This window comes from Lactuca virosa, chromosome 2 (genome assembly GCF_052849685.1).
Source record: "Lactuca virosa cultivar CGN04683 chromosome 2, Lactuca_virosa_CGN04683_v6, whole genome shotgun sequence".
NCBI lineage: Eukaryota > Viridiplantae > Streptophyta > Magnoliopsida > Asterales > Asteraceae > Lactuca > Lactuca virosa.
This window is the reverse complement of record NC_136427.1, coordinates 128884860-128903368: the sequence shown is the minus strand read 5'-3', so window position 1 is coordinate 128903368 and position 18509 is coordinate 128884860. Positions and strand designations below refer to the sequence as shown.

General features: G+C 39.9%; 1 protein-coding gene across 1 annotated transcript; it reads left to right on the top strand.

Moving 5' to 3' along the window:
• The first annotated feature begins 13956 nt into the window (after positions 1-13956).
• Positions 13957-14738, top strand: LOC145157752 (uncharacterized). Its single transcript, XM_079076748.1, has 2 exons — positions 13957-14116; positions 14212-14738. The coding sequence occupies exons 1-2, from the start codon at positions 13957-13959 to the stop codon at positions 14736-14738; spliced, it is 687 nt and encodes a 228-aa protein (XP_078932874.1).
• Positions 14739-18509: the final 3771 nt, after the last annotated feature.

Below are 18509 nucleotides of genomic sequence, written 5' to 3'. Positions count from 1 at the left end.
GAAAGAACTTAACATGAGGCAACGCCGATGGGTAGAACTACTCAATGATTACGAATGCAAGATTCGTTATCATCCCGGCAAAGCCAATGTGGTAACAGATGCCCTCAGTCGAAAGGAGTGCTCAGGTCGCAGAGTAAAAGCACTAACCATGACCATCCATTCACATATGTCCATACAGATCAAAGAGGCTCAGGTGGAAGCCTTGATGCATGATAATGTGGCAGGTGAAGCCTTAAGAGGAATGGAGAAGAAATTAGAAATCAAGGGTGACGAAGTTCGTTATCTCATGAATCGGATCTGGAAACCAAAGTTTGGTGGCTACAAAGATGTTGTCATGAATGAAGCCCACAAAAATCGATGCTCCATTCTAACAGGTTCAGATAAGATGTATCTGGATCTCAAGAAACTCTATTGGTGGTCGAACATGAAAGCAGAGATTGCTACCTATGTGGGCAAGGGCCTAACTTGCGCCAAAGTCAAGGTAGAATACCAGAAGCCCTCAGGTTTACTACAACAACCAGAGATACCTGAGTAGAAGTGGGAGCGGATTACAATGGATTTCATAACCAAGTTGCCCAAGACCATGGGTGGTCATGACACCATTTGGGTAATCGTCGACAAATTAACCAAATTCGCACACTTCCTACCAATAAGGGAAACAGACAAGATGAAGAAGTTGACCAGAACTTACATTAGAGAGATAGTATGATTGAATGGTGTGCCAATATCTATTATCTCTGATAGAGAGAGTAGATTCACCTCACGGTTGTGGCAGTCACTACAAAAATCTCTAGGAACTAGGCTGGACATGAGTACAGCCTATCACCCACAAACCGATGGGCAGAGTGAGAGAACTATTCAAACCTTAGAAGACATGCTGAGAGCTTGCGTGATCGACTTTGGTAAAGCATGGGATACTCGTTTGCCACTTGTCGAGTTCTCATACAACAATAGTTATCACACTAGGATCAAGGTTGCCCCGTTCGAAGCGCTCTATGGCCACAAGTTCACATCACCTTTGTGCTGGGCTGAAGTGGGTGACACGTAACTAGCTAGAGGGCAAGTTCCTGAAAGCACTCTCACTGGCCCGGAGATGATCAGGGAAACTACATAAAAGATCGTTCAAATCCGAGAACGATTGAAAGCTTCTAGAGACAGAGAAAAGAGCTACGCAGATAAGAGACGAAAACCCTTGGAATTCCAGGTTGGTGACCGTGTTCTATTGAAGGTCTCACCCTGGCAGGGCATGATACGTTTCGGAAAACGTAGAAAACTAAATCCAAGGTACATTGGGTCGTTCGAGATTCTTGCTAGAATTTGCCCAGTAGCTTACAAACTCCGACTACCTCAAGAAGTTAAAAACGTACATCCTATCTTCCACGTGTCTAACCTAAAGAAGTGTCTATCCGACGAGACTCTTGTGATTCCACTTTATGAAATCCAGATAAACGAGAGCCTACACTTCGTGGAAGAACCAGTAGAAATCATGGATAGGGAAGTCAAGAGAACGAAACAAAGTCACATACTAATAGTGAAGGTTCGCTGGAATGCCAAGCGCGGACCTGAATTCACTTGGGAGCGAGAAAAGCAGATGCAACGAAAGTACCCACATCTTTTCCCTAGTCCATGAGTACTCACTATAGAAATAATTTCGGGACGAAATTCCCTCTAACGGGGGGGGGGGGGGGGATAATGTAACAACCCGTTATTTCAAGTCAATAAAAGTCAATGTAAGTCAAACTTGTTCAAATAAAAGTCAAACACTTAAAGTAAATCATGATATTTACTAGTATATATATGGTTTTCGGTTTTGGGAATCTAATACCATACCCTATTTTGTAACAATGTTGACCGAAATCCGTTCATGGAATAGAGCCAAGACCGAAATTGTAACAACCCGTTATTTCAAGTCAATGTAAGTAAAACTTATTCAAATAAAAATCTAAACTATAACCGTATACAAGTGAATCTGTATCATTACACTAATACAATAAGAACTTTGAATGCCTCAAGGGCATGTTTATATAAGTTATTATATGTGCATACTTTGATAATCATAAATATATAAGTTATAAATACTTATATATTGAAAACCATGCAAATATATGTTTATATAATATAATACGAGTCAACATAAGTCAAAAGGTGAAGTTAAAATCCAAATTTAACACCTTACATATGTGATTTCGGTCATGGGAATCTAGGATCAAAGGTGTTTACAGTTTTAAGCATCTAAGAACAAGAGTGTTTTCAGTTTTGGGCATCTTGGAGCAAAGTGTGTTTTCGGTTTTGGTTCCCCCACTTGGACCGAAATCATTCATTTCTATAACAACCAAGGTGATTTCGGTCATATTAGGACCGAAATCAACATCCTAGTGGCCATAAACCCCCTTAAAAAATCTAGATATTTAGCTTCCCAATGTGATAATTCCATTTACCAACGTAAACATCACCTCAACCGCCTACCTTTTTCCTTCATACTTAAGATACAAAATGGTATTCATTTAACACATACATTAAACACTTTTCATCTCATATGCTCTCAAGTATCAAAGCACTTACCCAGTTAATCTTCAAACCTTCAAATTACATTAAAAAACACATCGTATCTGCATCCAAAATTTCCAGAAAACTTGTAAGTTACTATGAATTAGTTTAGTCTTTTAAAACATTTAACATATAAATTCAACTAATTCATACATAATATTATGTGTGTAATATAATTAGGATATAGTTAATTATACATAATCTATCCCGAGGATCATCGCGACCAAGTTATACCCATCCAAAAACACGCATTCGAGGTGAGTTCATACCCCTACGTTTTCACGATTTTTCATTGTTTTAGGGGGAATACAAGTAAAACACAAGGAAAACTTGTGTTAATATCTAAAATATTTCAATTGGTTTCAATTGTTGTTTTTATTAAAATATATATCTATATATGTATACTTATATAATTAAGATTTAACAGGCTTAGAATTGGTGATTTCGCCTTATTTCCTGTTCCTTGTTTGGTTGTGGGCTTAGGGTAGAATCATTTATTTGACTGTCTGTTCAATAGTAATTATATATGCAATATATATATATATATATATATATATATATATATATATATATATATATATATATATATATATATATATATATATATATAAGTATAAACACTATTTAAACATGTTAAACAAAAAGAATATTTTTGCAAGTTATTTTATTGTCGTTTGGACATAAAATTCACGAAACATCTTTATCACAGATTTACTATATCAAACATGCAAAATCGTTAAAAGTACAAAGGTTTTCAGATTTACAATATAGAAAAAAACATATAAACTATAATATGTATAGTTTATGGAACATACATAAAAAGGTTCACTACTTATTCATAAACTAGTAAGACATAAAGGAGTCCCTTCGTAAGGAGATCTGCTGGGTTATCCTCTCACGTTACCCTCTTCACTACGAGGAGTTCCTCTTCTACTCGATGTCTTAAGAAGTGATATTTTCTGTCAATGTGCCTGGATCTGCCATGATCCCCTGGTTCCTTGGTTAAGGCGACCGCACCCTTGTTGTCACAGAAAATCTTCATAGGCTCCTTTACAGCTGGTACAACTCCAAGGTCTCCGATGAAGTTAGTTAGCCATATTGCCTCCTTCGACGCTTTGCTTGCTGCTATGTACTCTGATTCGCACGTTGAATCAGCTACAGTCTCCTGTTTGGAACTTTTCCATGGTACTGCTCCTCCATTCAAGGTAAATACCGAGCCTGACTGAGAGCGGAAATTATCTCTGTCGGTTTGAAAGCTGGCATCACGATACCTTGTCACTCTCAAGTCATCACTCCCACCGAGGGTAAGGACCCAATCCTTAGTCCTCCGCAGGTACTTAAGAATGTTCTTTACTGCTGTCCAGTAAGCTCTACCAGGATTCCCTTGATATCGACTAACCATGCTCAAAGAAAAAGCCACATCAGGGCGAGTACACGTCATAGCATACATGAGCGATCCAACTGCGGAAGCATATGGTACTTGACTCATTTATGCTATTTTGACATCGGTACTCAGACTCTGAGTCTTACTCAGTTTGGTATTGCTCTGGATAGGTAATTCTCATTTCTTGGAATTCTCCATGTTGAAACGTTTCAACACCTTGTCCAAGTAGGTACTTTGACTAAGTCCTATTAGTCTTTTACTCCTATTTCTTAATATCCTTATCCATAGAATGTAAGCTGCTTCCCCAAGGTCCTTCATACCGAAACACTTCCCAAGCCAGGACTTAACTTCCTGCAAGGTTGGAACGTCGTTTCGTATGAGCAGTATGTCATCCACATACAATACCAGAAAGCTAACTATACTCCCACTAGTCTTGACATATACACAGGACTCATCCTCCCTTCTCGAAAAACTAAACTCTTTGACTTTCTCATCGAAACAAAGATTCCATCTGCGAGATTCTTGCTTTAATCCATAAATGGATTTCTCAAGCTTACACACTCTATCAGGGTACTTCGCATCCACAAAACCCTCTGGTTGACTCATGTAAACATCTTCAGCCAACTTCCCATTAAGGAAAGCGGTTTTGACATCCATCTGCCATATTTCATAATCATGAAACGTAGCTATGGCTAGCATAACCCTTATAGATTTTATCTTTGCTACTGGTGAGAAGGTCTCGTCATAGTCAACTCCAGGAGTTTGAGTAAAGCCCTTTGCAACCAATCGCGCCTTATATGTGTGTACTTTCCCATCCATGTCGGTCTTCTTCTTGAAGATCCATTTGCACCCGACCGTCTGACGACCTGGTACATTGTCAACCAAGTTCCAAACTTGATTGTCATACATAGACTGAATCTCGCTATCCATCGTATCTTTCCACTTTGCAGACTCTAGGCCCGCCATGGCTTCCTTGTAGTTGTTAGGTTCATCCAAATTTACCAGTGTGCTATCACTGATACACGTATCACCTTCACTCGTTATATGAAAACCACATAACACAGGTGGAACACTAACTCTACTGGAACGTCTCAGAGGTAAGGACTGGTCAACTGGTCCAACATGAGTCTCATCCTTAGGTTGATCGCTAGTGTTAGAGGTTCCTTCATCGCTCAAATCTTGAAGCTCTTCAAGGTCAATTTTCCTCCCACTATCCTCTTGGCATATGAGTTCTCTTTCACGAAAGACACCCCTTCGTGCTACGAAGACCAAATTCTCACGGGGTCTATAGAACAAATATCCAAAGAATTTATGTGGATAGCCGATGAAAATACAACGCTCACTGCGAGGTTCGAGCTTGTCGTGAGTCTCTCGTCTTACGAAAGCCTCGCAACCCCAAACCTTGATATGCGCTAACGAGGAAACCTTCCCTGTCCACATTTTGTGAGGTGTTTTGGGAACCTTCTTAGTTGGGATTAGATTAAGGATATGGGCGGCAGTCTCTAAGGCATACCCCCAGAATAAGATAGGTAACAAAGCTCGACTCATCATGGAACGAACCATATCCAACAAGGTTTGATTGTGCCTCTCAGCCACACCATTCAACTGCGGTGTCCTAGGTGGCATCAATTGCGAAACAATTCCACATTCCTTAAGATAGTCGTGGAACTCAATACTAAGATACTCACCACCTCGATCGGATCGGAGCATCTTTATCTTCCTGCCCAATTGATTCTCCACTTCTTTCTTAAACTCTTTGAACTTTTTAAAAGTTTCCTACTTGTACTTGATTAAGTAGATATATCCATATCTGCTGTAATCATCGGTAAAGGTTACATAGAAGCGGTTAGAATCCCTTTTGGCGGATCTGAAGGGCCCACACACATCCGTGTGTATGAGATCCAACAAACCCTCACCTCTTTCACAAGTACCAGTGAAAGGTGACTTGGTTATCTTTCCAAGCAAACAAGATTCACACGTGTCATCCAACTTTAAGTCAAATGGCTCCAACACTCCATCCTTTTGGAGTTGGGTTATGCACTTCTTGTTGAAATGTCCAAGACGACAATGCCACAAGCATGCTTTGTCCAAGCCATTGGACGAATTGATATGCAATACATTATTTCCTAAGTTGTCTACAACCATGACAGTTTCATATACACCATTACAAGGCAATGCTTAAAAAAAATTTATCATTATAAAAAGCATTAATAGAACCAATTTCATTATTGATTGAAAATCTAAAACCTTGTTTATACAAACCATGAAAAGAAATAATGTTTCTTGCCATATCAGACGAGTAGCAACAATTATTCAACGCTAGCCCGAACTCATTACTAAGCAATAAAGAATAAACTCCAATCTTGGTGACAGGCGATGCTTTCCTATTCCATATGATCAAGTTCATCTTCCCGTGCTCCACATCCCTACTTCTTTTTAGACCCTGCGAAGGTGGGCTTTATCTTCCCATCCTTGATGTCCTGCAAGTATTTAGGACAACTTCGTTTCCAGTGCCCTTTTTCATGGCAATGGAAGCACTCTGCTTCTTTTTGATTGGATGAGGGAGTAGCAGAACCACCTTTGGACCCACTAGAAGAGGCTCCATCACGAGACTTTCCCTTGTGATTCTTTGAAATAGTTTTCCTTTTCTTCCCTTTACCATGTTCAATTGCCAGGACTGGGGCAACAGTAATAGGAGTGGGTACAATAGACTTGCCTGTCAAACTACCGTCAACAGTTCTCAGAAGGCCTTGAAGCTTGCTCAGAGTGACTTCCGCATTGTTCATACGGTAAGTCATACGGAACTAATCATAACAAGAAGGTAAAGAGTGTAGGATAATTTCGACAGCCAACTCTTTGTCAAAGTTATAATTCAACTTCAGCAAGCGGTCCACATATCTTTGCATATTCTGCAAGTGGGACGTGATGGACTCTCCATCCTTCATTTTTGTTGTTATCATGGAGGCAATGATTTCATACCTTTCTTGTCGAGCACTCTGATGGTACCTTTCCATCAAGTCTTGGTGCATCTCGAAAGGCCAGAAGTCCTCATAGGACTTCTGAAGCTCATAAGTCCTCATAGGACTTCTGAAGCTCATAAGTCATAGTGGCTAGCATGATGCACGACACCTTTGTTGCGTCCTTCTCATGAGCCCTATATTCAGCCAATTATTCAGGAGTAACAGTTTCTTCATCAATCTCCTTTAGCTCTTTATCGAGTACATATTCCTTTTCCTCGTATCGAATGGCCATGCGGATGTTTCGAATCTAGTCATTGAAATTCGACCCATCAAAGATGACCCTCCCACACAAGTTCATAAAGGAGAAAGAGCCAGAAGCATTCGAAGCATTGTTTGAAGTAGACATCTGAAAAAGAAGGACAAGTTTTATTAGATAGAAATTCATTAATATAACACCCAAATGAAATATTAATGTTAGAACCCAAACACAATATTTCACAATTCGGAAGAGGGATGCCATAATCCAATTGCAAAATATTTGAAGGTAGATAAATGACGATTTACCAATTTCACCACCCAAAACTAAAATTTTAAAGAATTAAGTTTTATGAAATTCCTAGACCTTTGAGATTCATTGAACTTTTCAATGGCATGTTTAATCTCGATTATGCCCTTCAAGTTTGTGACTGGGATACCGAGGATCACAAACAAGGTGTGAATAACCATGCAAATATGCTTGGTACTCTCGATGTCATTTATCACCTAATCAATGTTCCGGTTAAAAACACACGCTCCATTGATCTATGACAAACATCGAGCTACCCTTTTCCACCCTTGTTAGCCCAAGTTAGTGTGTCGGTTAACCACACACGCTCCACTAACGACTTGACAAGGTGCAAAGTGCAATTTCATTGAATATCACCATTTTCACATTTTTCCTAAAGTAACTAAGATTAAGAATTTAGGAAAAACATTTAGTTACTTTTATAATTATCATTATACTTTTTAATGAGAATTAATGTCCTATCTTACCCGTTCGGCTAACGACCCTCCACTAGTAAAGGGAGCGGTGGGTGAGAGTGCACACCCATTCAATCGCCATTTTATAGGCAATTTCCTTATACCCCCTTATAGATCGGCTTCGTGAATGAGGCCTACTAATGGTAAGACTGACTGTCTTATACATATATATATATATATATATATATATATATATATATATATATATATATATATAAGTATTAAGCTTTTAATATTATAATAAGTATAAGGGTTGAATTTTACACTTTTAAAACTCTAGGGTTTAGAATTTAAATATTTCAAAAGTTAAAACCTTTTAAATTCCAAAACTTAAGGGCATGTTTTGAAACCTTTCAAAACTTCTTAGATCAATTTGAAAACAATTTAATTAACCATATAATTAACTATATCACAGAATTGACCTAGTCTAATTTCATATATCAAAATGTTTCAAATCAAAATTTACAAATAATTTTTTTTCTTCACAAAATCAAGTGTTAGGTCATAAATTGTGGTTTATACTTTGCTTTTCATAAGCTTTTAGAGTTCTCGATCTAGGGCCTAAAACACCATGTTTTGGTGTTGTTTGGACCAAAATCACATGTGATTTTGGTTAGGCTTTATATTGTTTTGTTTGGGTTTTGGGCTTGGGATTTGTTATTAGGTCTAGATATAAATAGTGTTATTTAGGCCTAGTAAAGAGAGTTAGACGTTCTTGGGGGCTGCCATATGCAGATTACACGTTTTGGAGAGATCTAGAGAGAAAACGAAGTGTGTAATTGGAATCTTATGTACCGGACGATTGATCAATACATCGTGTGCATTGAAGATTAATTATCTTGTTCTTATTCATCTTATATCTTGCATCATTCACTTGATTGGGATTCCGCACCATCAAAGTGAATCCGATTGACTTGTAGGAGAATTCGGGACTTACAAGATTGTTAGGACTAAATTATAGTTTATTGTAAGTGAAAAGAAAGCTATAAACCAAGGGGGAGATTGTTAGGTCATAAATTGTGGTTTATACTTTGTTTTTCATAAGCTTTTATAGTTCTCGGTCTAGGGCCTAAAACACCATGTTTTGGTGTTGTTTGGACCAAAATCACATGTGATTTTGGTTAGGCTTTATATTGTTTTGTTTGGGTTTTGGGCTTGGGCTTTGTTATTAGGTCTAGGTATAAATAGTGTTATTTAGGCCTTGTAAAGAGAGTTGGACGTTCTTGGGGTCTGCCATATGCAGAGAACACGTTTTGGAGAGATCTAGAGAGAAAACTAAGTGTGTAATTGGAATCTTATGTACGGGACGATTGATCAATACATCGTGTGCATTGAAGATTAATTATATTGTTCTTATTCATCTTATATCTTGCATCATTCACTTGATTAGGATTCCGCACCATCAAAGTGAATCCGATTGATACGTAGTAGAATTCGGGACTTATAAGTGGTATCAGAGCCAGGTTCGGTATCAATCGGGTCATTGCAAACGGTTTTTCTTGGAGTTTCTTGGTGTTTTTTATTTATATTTTATGAATTTTTGGCCATTGTTCTTCGTGTTCTTCATATTTTTGAGTTTAGATCGAGTTTCGCATTAAAAATTTGAAAATCCCATGTTTTTGGCAAGTTTTGGGCATTTTAGGTTAAGATTTGCGAGATGTAGGCGGAAACCCTCGGTGTCGGTCAAACCCTAGGCGGCCAGTAGCGATTTCGGACTCAGCTGAGTTTTCGGAGCACAGCAGTGAAATCTCGGACGCGGCTTCGCAGGTTCTCGGTCAGCAGCTCCGGCTCTCGATCAACAGCGAAGTCCTCGTTTCCGGTCTGAAGTTCTCGCATCGCATTCTCGGTTCTTATTCTCGGTTCTTCTTCTTCGGTTTGGATTCCGGTTCACTTATTCTCGGCTTCGGATTTCGCCCCTGTTCTCGGATTCAGATATATCAGCCTAGCAATTTCGGCTATAATTTCGGAATTTCCATAATTTGGCTTATTTTTGGTCAAATTGCCATATTTTCGATCCAATAATTTCGTTTTTGGTCCTTAGGCCTCATATTTGATCAAAAAGACCCGTATTTGGTCAAATACTCTCGGTTTTGGTCAAATATTCTCGGTTTTGGTCTAGAAGTTTTCGTTTTCGGTTTACAAATTTTTGTTTTCGGTCAAGGTTATTCTTTTTGGACAAAGATCTTTGATTTTCACCTTTGACTTTCAGAGTTGACTTTTGACTTTCAAGTTTGACCTTTGACCTTTAATTTTGACTTTCTCGTTTAACTTTCAAGTTTTCACGTTTGACCTTCAGATTTGACTTTTAAGTTTGACTTTTTAGTTTTGACTTTCAAGTTTGAATTTCAAGCTTGACTTTCGAGTTTTTAAATCAAAGGGAACTTAAAACAATTACTATTTTTGGTAAAAAAATTTTTTGTGAATAATGAGTTTATCAATCACAAAAGAGGTCAATGAAACTACTTGTTCTCAAGTCTGTACTGATACAATTAAATTTCTTCGTGATCAAATTGATATATTACGTAGAGACAATGAGGACCTTAGGTATGAAGGATACACTCTCAGGAAGGGCCAAAAATCTTTAAAAAATCACTTAGAGGCCAAAACCAAATACTTTAGAAAACTTCAAGAAGAATACAGCACAAAGTGTGAACATTATGATTATGCTAAAGTAAAAATTTCCGAATTAACTGCCGAACTTGATGCATTAAAAGCTAAATATAAAGATGCTGAATTTAACTTTAAGAAATTGGACGTGTCAAGTGAGGTAGTTGTGTCCATGATAGAGAAACAATTAAGATGCTGAATTTAACTTTAAGAAATCGGACGTGTCAAGTGAGGTAGTTGTTAAAGAATACTCATTCGAAGGAACAAGAAGTGAAGATTATTTTTCAACATTCAAATTTTCAACCCCAGAAGCAAGGTGAAGCTGTATTTGAAGTTCTGTGACAGATTGCATTGAAGCCTCCTCAATCAATTTGCTGCTATCTATGAACTTGCTGAAGTGATCCAGAAGAATCTGTCTCTTTGTTATTTTCTCTGATGATTCTCAAAGCTGAAAGAGCTGATTTTCAAGAATCCTTACAAGAAGTCTCCACACCCAATGTGGGTTCAAAGTAAAATTTTTGAAGAAATCCCAACCGTTCAAGATGAAGTCATTCATGCAGAAACTCATATGTTCATCTTGAAGTTGTGAAGTAATCGAAGATAAACGCTGAAGCCAAGCTCAAAGCGAAGATTGAAAAGAAATGAAAGCAATAAACTAATGGGGAGATTGTTAGGACTAAATTATGGTTTATTGTAAGTGAAAAGAAAGCTATAAACCAAGGGGGAGATTGTTAGGTCATAAATTGTGGTTTATAATTTGCTTTTCATAAGCTTTTAGAGTTCTCGGTCTAGGGCCTAAAACACCATGTTTTGGTGTTGTTTGGACCAAAATCACATGTGATTTTGGTTAGGCTTTATATTGTTTTGTTTGGGTTTTGGGCTTGGGCTTTGTTATTAGGTCTAGGTATAAATAGTGTTATTTAGGCCTTGTAAAGAGAGTTGGACGTTCTTGGGGTCTGCCATATGCAGAGAACACGTTTTGGAGAGATCTAGAGAGAAAACAAAGTGTGTAATTGGAATCTTATGTACCGGACGATTGATCAATACATCGTGTGCATTGAAGATTAATTATCTTTTTCTTATTCATCTTATATCTTGCATCATTCACTTGATTGGGATTCCACACCATCAAAGTGAATCCGATTGATACGTAGTAGAATTCGGGACTTACATCAAGTAATTATCTTTAAATTTAACAATAATCATTCAATTGGATGAGAACAATCATTACCATATCATAAAAATTGAATTTTAACAGTCAAAACAGTTTGTGGTAATGATCTTAATCCAAAGTTGGCCAAAAAACTCGAAAATGTGCAAGCAGAGATCCTACTCGTCGAGGTCATGGCATGGACTCGACGAGTTCATCACATATGATCCAACTCGTCGAGTTCCCATATTGGACTCGACGAGTCCAACAGTCAGTGGCCAAAAATGACATTTTTTCAGCTTTGAAAATCAAACAATTGCATCAATATAACAGAAAACACCCTATGCCCTGATACACTGAAGGGTTTTAAGCACTATAACAATCCTATGGTGCACATACAACCCTAGATGCTTTGGATCTAAGTTTTCTCAAGTTATACATGCAATATCATTTCATCCAAAGCATACACCCTAGCTAGCATGGAATTTGAGATATACAATATAAAAACTAGTTAGATGAATACCTCTTGTTGTAGCTTGTAGTTCTTAGCCTTTCAAAAGCTTAGCACCTCAAATGTGATGCCTCAAATGAGTCACAAACACCAAATGCAAAAGGAGGCTTATGAGAGAGAGGTTAGGAAGCACAAAATTCAGCTATGGTTTCACCTTGGAACTCTTGGGCCGATTTTAGGGTGCTTAGGGATTAGTTTTATAGTGTGGAATTCCTAGGGTTTCATACATGTAAACCCTAATTCACCATGACTCTTCATATTTGATAGCCCTTTGGACTAAACCCTAATGGACTCTCATATAGGTTTAGTCCATGCCTAATCAACATGGATCATTAGCCCAAACTATAAGTATCACTGATTTACCAAATCAGTCCCTGTAAATTTAATCAGTCTCTTTTGATCACTAAATTAATTCCAAATTAATTCTTGATAAATACCAATTAAATAATTTGATTTCTCCATTAATATATTATTCATATAATATATTAATAAATCACAAATAACCTCTTTTTCAAATACCCATCCTATCAAATTGCTCAGGTGAAGGCAACCCAAAAGGACCATGCTACTATCGGGTCAAGTACATACCAATTATAGTTATAGGCATAGACACGTAATCCAACAAGTATAACATCAACCTTGGACAGACGACCTTACTCATATTCAGGGCGGTCCCGTCAACAATGCATGGAATAACAAAGTTCAGCACAACGGAGGGGCCGGGGACGGTCCTAGCAACGCCACCAAGGGAGTTACAATGTTACGAAATCATACAGCCGAAAGAGATCATACAGGAAAACAAGAAGTCATGAGTAGAACCGGCAAGTGGCAAAGAAATTATCAATAGGGAATACCCGGACCAACCGGTCAGCGTAGGCAACAACCTCCCATCAGCCACAAGACATGCGTTGATCAACCTCTTGAAAAAATACAAGCACGTCTTCGCTTGGACCCCTACGAACATGGTAGGGGTAGATAGGAAGGTTATAAAGCACAAGCTTATGATCAAGCCAGACACTAAAGAAACCAAACAGAAAAAAGGGTTCAAGGGGGAGACAGGAACAGGGCAATCGATGCCGAAGTTGCTAAGCTGACCAAGGCGGGGATACTATGAGAAGCAGTCTTCCCGACCTGGATTGCCAACCCCGTCATGGTGAGAAAACACAATGGTTCGTGGCGTATGTGCAGCGATTACTCCGATCTAAACAAGGCGTTCCCCAAAGACTGCTACCCTCTGCCAGAAATTGACCAAAAAGTTGATTCCTTGCAAGGCTTCAGACTAAAGTGCTTCTTAGACGAATACAAGGGGTGCCATCAGATCTTGATGAGCAAAGAGGACGAGGACCAAGATGCCGTTCGGTCTGAAGAACGTAGGGGCGACCTACCAACGCCTCGTCGACTCTATTTTTGCCAAACAAATCGGAAGAAACATCGATGACATGGCCATAAAAAGCCCCAATGACAGGAAGCTACTAGAAGACGTGGAAGAAACATTCAAAACATTGGAGAAGGTCAAGATGAAATTAAATCCAGGGAAATGTACCTTCGGTGTCGAGGAAGGCCAATTCATGGGATACTACATTACCACAAAAGCAATTCAACCTAGCCTAACCAAAGTGGACGAGTTGATGGAGAAGCCATCCCCACACACCCTGCGGGATGCCTAGGGGATAAACGGTAAACTGACTGCTCTAAGCTGTTTCATTTCTAAATCAGCAGAGAAAGCCCTGCTGCTCTTCCACACCCTCAAAGGATGCATTGAAAAGAACAACTTCCAATGGACAGTAGCAGTGGAAGCAGTGCTCCAACAAATCAAGGAGGCCTTGCACAAGCTACCTGTGTTGGCCAGTCGTGTCCCAAGCGAAATGTTGCAAGTATACCTGTCAGCCTCGGACGAAGCCATCACTTCGGTACTGGTTGTAGAAAAGGGAAGGAAGGCAAGCACCGATTTACTTCGTTAGCCGAGCACTGCAGGGCCCCGAAACCAACTATCCCATCCTCGAAAAATTTGTGTTAGCACTCATCTATGCAGCACGACGCTTGAGATGCTATTTCCAAGCACATCAGATAGAAGTGCTAACAAATTGTTCGATCAAACGAATACTGTTCAAGCCAGAAACATCCGGGCGGCTAGCGAAATGGGCAATCGAGCTGGGGGAGCATGACATCAGCGATCACCCACGTACCAGTATCAAGGGACAAGCATTAGCAGACTTTCTCCTCGAAATCCCAGGCGATGCAAAGACAACAATTCAGACAAAAGAGTTATTGGGGATAGGCCAGTCCAGGGACGACCAGAAGTGGACCCTGTACACCAACGGAGCGTCCAGTAAAGAAGGGTCGGGAACTGGCCTAATCTTAACAAGCCCAAAGTGGGAAGAGATCACCTATGCTCTCCGCTTTGATTTTCATACTTCTAACAACGAAGCCGAGTACGAGGCCTTACTAGCCGGCCTACGATTAGTAAAGCAGATGGGCGCAGAAGCGATAGTAGCCTTGATGGATTCAAGATTAGCAGCTAATCAAACCAACAGAGAATTCGAAGCGAAAGACAAATGAATGAAGAAATACGTGAAGGCTGTGCAACGGCTTGTCGAGCCCCTCAAAGAGTTCACCATTAAGCAGATCCCGAAAGGAGAAAGTAGAAGAGCGGACTCCCTCAGCAAGCCAGCGTCAACATGTTTCGATCACCTGTCTAAAAACATCCTAGTGGAAGTACTCAAAGAGAGAAGTATAGACGAGCGACGGGTACACACTCTAGTGCCAGCCCGACACACATGGAAGTCACTGATAGTTGAATACCTGCAACACGACAATTTTCCAGATGGCCACGAAGAAGCTAGAAGAATACGGATCAAAGCACCGTTGTACACAATCATGGATGAAGTATTGTATCAGAAGAGATTCATGAACCATGGCTAAAATGCGTAGAGGAAGCCAAAGGCAAGGAGGAACTCCAAGAGACGCATGCCGGCTCAGCGGACGCACGCGAAGGGGCAAGGGCTATTATACGGAAAGTACTTTGAATGGGCATCTACTGGCCGACAATACACCGAGATGTGTTGGAAATAAAACGAAGATGTGTAGAGTGTCAAACTTACTCCCGATCCAAGGGAATCCATCGACGCCTTTGACGGGTATCTCTAGTCCGCGGCCCTTCTACCAGTGGGGAATTGATATCGTTAGGCCATTGCCAGACGCCCCATGCAAAGTAAAGTACCTGGTAGTCGCAGTAGATTACTTCACAAAGTGGATCGAAGCCGAGCCATTAGCATGCATATCTGGGAGACAAATTATAAAGTTTCTGTGGAAAAAATATTAGACCAAGGTTTGGAATACCGAAGATACTCATCAGTGATAACAGATTGCAATTTGCCGAGAACCCGTTCCGAGGTTGGTGCGCTGACAAGGGAATTGAGCAACGATTCACGTCGGTAGCACATCCCCAAGCAAATGGCCAAACAAAAGTGTCCAACAGGACGTTGGTAAATGGAATCAAGAAGCGATTGGGAAAAGCTAAGGGAAATTGGGTCGAAGAGCTACCGGGAGTGCTCTGGTCGTACAAGACGACGCCAATAGTTAGCACAAAAGAGACTCCTTTCAGCTTAACCTACGGCACGGAGGCGATGCTGCCAATAGAGTTGATGGTAGGGTCACTCCGAACGACCCATTTCAAAGAAGCAAGCAATAACAAAGATCTAAGAGCATACTTAGACCTCATCGAAGAGAAGTGTGAACGATCAACCATTTGCCAGGCAGCTTACAAAAATGTTGTGGAAAGGTATTATAACCAAAGGGTCAGAGAGAAAGTTTTCAAAGTAAGGGATTACGTCCTAAGGCGAAATGAGGCAAGCCACACCCAACCGCAAGGAAAGTTAGGCCCCACATGGGAGGCACCATACAAGGTCATTGAGGCCCACCGCAGCGGCGCATACATGCTCGAAATGATGGAAGGAAGGTAAATCCCAAGAACGTGGAATTCCAGGAATCTAAGGAAGTTCCATTTCTAACCCGCCACTCGGACTGATCACCCGGGGGACGTTCAACGCCGAAGGCTCAATGCACTTAGGCATGCGACTTTATCTTTCTTTTTATAAAGTAGTCAATGTAACTGCAAGGCTAAACACAACTGTTTTATTAAAATACTCAGTGTATTTGAATGGCCATCCTATTAAAATACTCAGCGTATTCAAATTTAAATACTTAGTGTATTTACAAGGCTCATAATAGCCATCAAATTTAAATACTTAGTGTATATACAAGGCTCAGAATAGCCATCAAATTTAAATACTTAGTGTATTTACAAGGCTCAAAATAGCCATCAAATTAAAATACTTAGTGTATTTACAAGGCTCAAGAATAGCCATCAAACTAAAATACGTAGTGTATTTACAAGCATAAGAAAATACCATTCATATTATAAAACACTGAAGAGTTATTACAAACAAGGCCAGGAAGGCCACCACTATCAACCACTATCAAACCATATGATAACAACTAAAAAGAGCTTCATAGCTTTCTTTCACACCCGTGAGGGGCAACACACGGTACGAAAGTACCTTAAGAATCAACTGGGTTGCCACCACCACCATCGCCTCCCACCACCGCACCACCATCAGCACCACCATCATCACCATTGCCGCCACCACCGCCACCACCGCTGCTGCCATCGTCATCGCCACCATCGTCGCCGCCATCTCCACCAGCTCCCTCAGTTATCATGCCATCAGGAATTTCATCAACCTCATCCAAAGCGCAAAGCTGCCACATACCCTCCATGTCCAAATGCCCCAAACCCAGGAGGGAAGCATGATCCATAGTGGCAAACGCGAGCAGGGCATCATTGACACTAGTAGTGTGGCTGGACCGGGAATCACTGGCACTGGGGTCATAAGATCCATAATCCACCATAGCTTTCAGCCCGCTGCGGCCAGAGTCCTCACCGGTGACGAACGCAACATGCCTGATCCGACTAACAACACTAGTGAACTCCGGATGCTCAATTAGATTGTCCATAATGCGCACAACTCCCACCTGTAAGAGCCAATCCCAGTCGCGCCGAACAGCCTCCGCCTCAGCTCGAGCCTCCTCGAAGAGCTTATCACGGTCACAGACATCACGCTCCAGACTCTCATTCTGAATCATGAGCCTCTCATTAGCCTGGGTCAAGGAGTCTACTTTGGCTTCTAGGGTAGATCAAATTTCTTCTGTAGCAGTTTTCTTCGAAGCAAGTAGGGCACACCTCTGGTCAAAGACGTGAACATCCTTCTCGAGCTCAGCAATCCAACGCTTCAGGTTAACCTCCCCGACACTGCAACTCGTATGGGAAGTTTCCATCTCGTTAAGCATTTGGATACGACGGGCACCAACGACGAGATAGAACATGGCCTGGGCAGCAACATAAGACATATTATGAGCCAAGGCGGGCTGCCACTGGCCTCCATATCGGCGACGACAGCAGGCGTAAATGCATGTCGAGCAAATTCTATAGCGTTGGTGTGGACAGAAAAACGGGACTCATTCTGCAAACTCCAGGCCGGGACAAAAACATTAGATGCAACATCACTCCTAGGGACCCCTTCACGAGGCGGGGGTTTCATGGAACTCATCACCCCCGGGACCCCCGGGGGGAGAAAGATCAGAAGAAGACTGCGGGATAGTTATGACTCGAATAAACACATACATACACATACACATACACACATAAATACATACATACATATACACATAAGCACATACATACACATACACATACATACATAATTACATACATACACATACAAAATATACATATTTCCCATAATTTTCATAATTTTTTATTATTTATACATTAAACGTAGATTATTTCACCTTATTGATGTTTTAAACGTAATTTTTTTTTCTCATTTGTTTGTTTGTTTGTGTGCTAAACACATTCCTTACCATTATTATATATTATCATTGTGTTCATAAATATTTTTAGTATTAGTTATGATTTTTAATTGTTTTTGTTTTAAATATGAAAAAAAAACGATCAAAAAAAAGTTTTAAGACTCGAATAACGAATAATAATAATAATAATAATAATAATAATAATAATAATAATAATAATAATAATAATAATAATGGAAACTATAAACTCATCAGTATTTCGTAGCTATTATGTAGCTAATCTCCTCTGTCGGTAGTCTGTAACTATTCCGTAGTTAATTAGTGATAGAATACCTATAGATTTACTTCCATTGCTATTCCGTAGTTATTTCATAGTTATTCCGTTACTAAATTAGAGCATTCATTCCGTAGTTATTCCGTCGGTATTCGGTAATTACCTACGGAAATTTTCCGTACCTA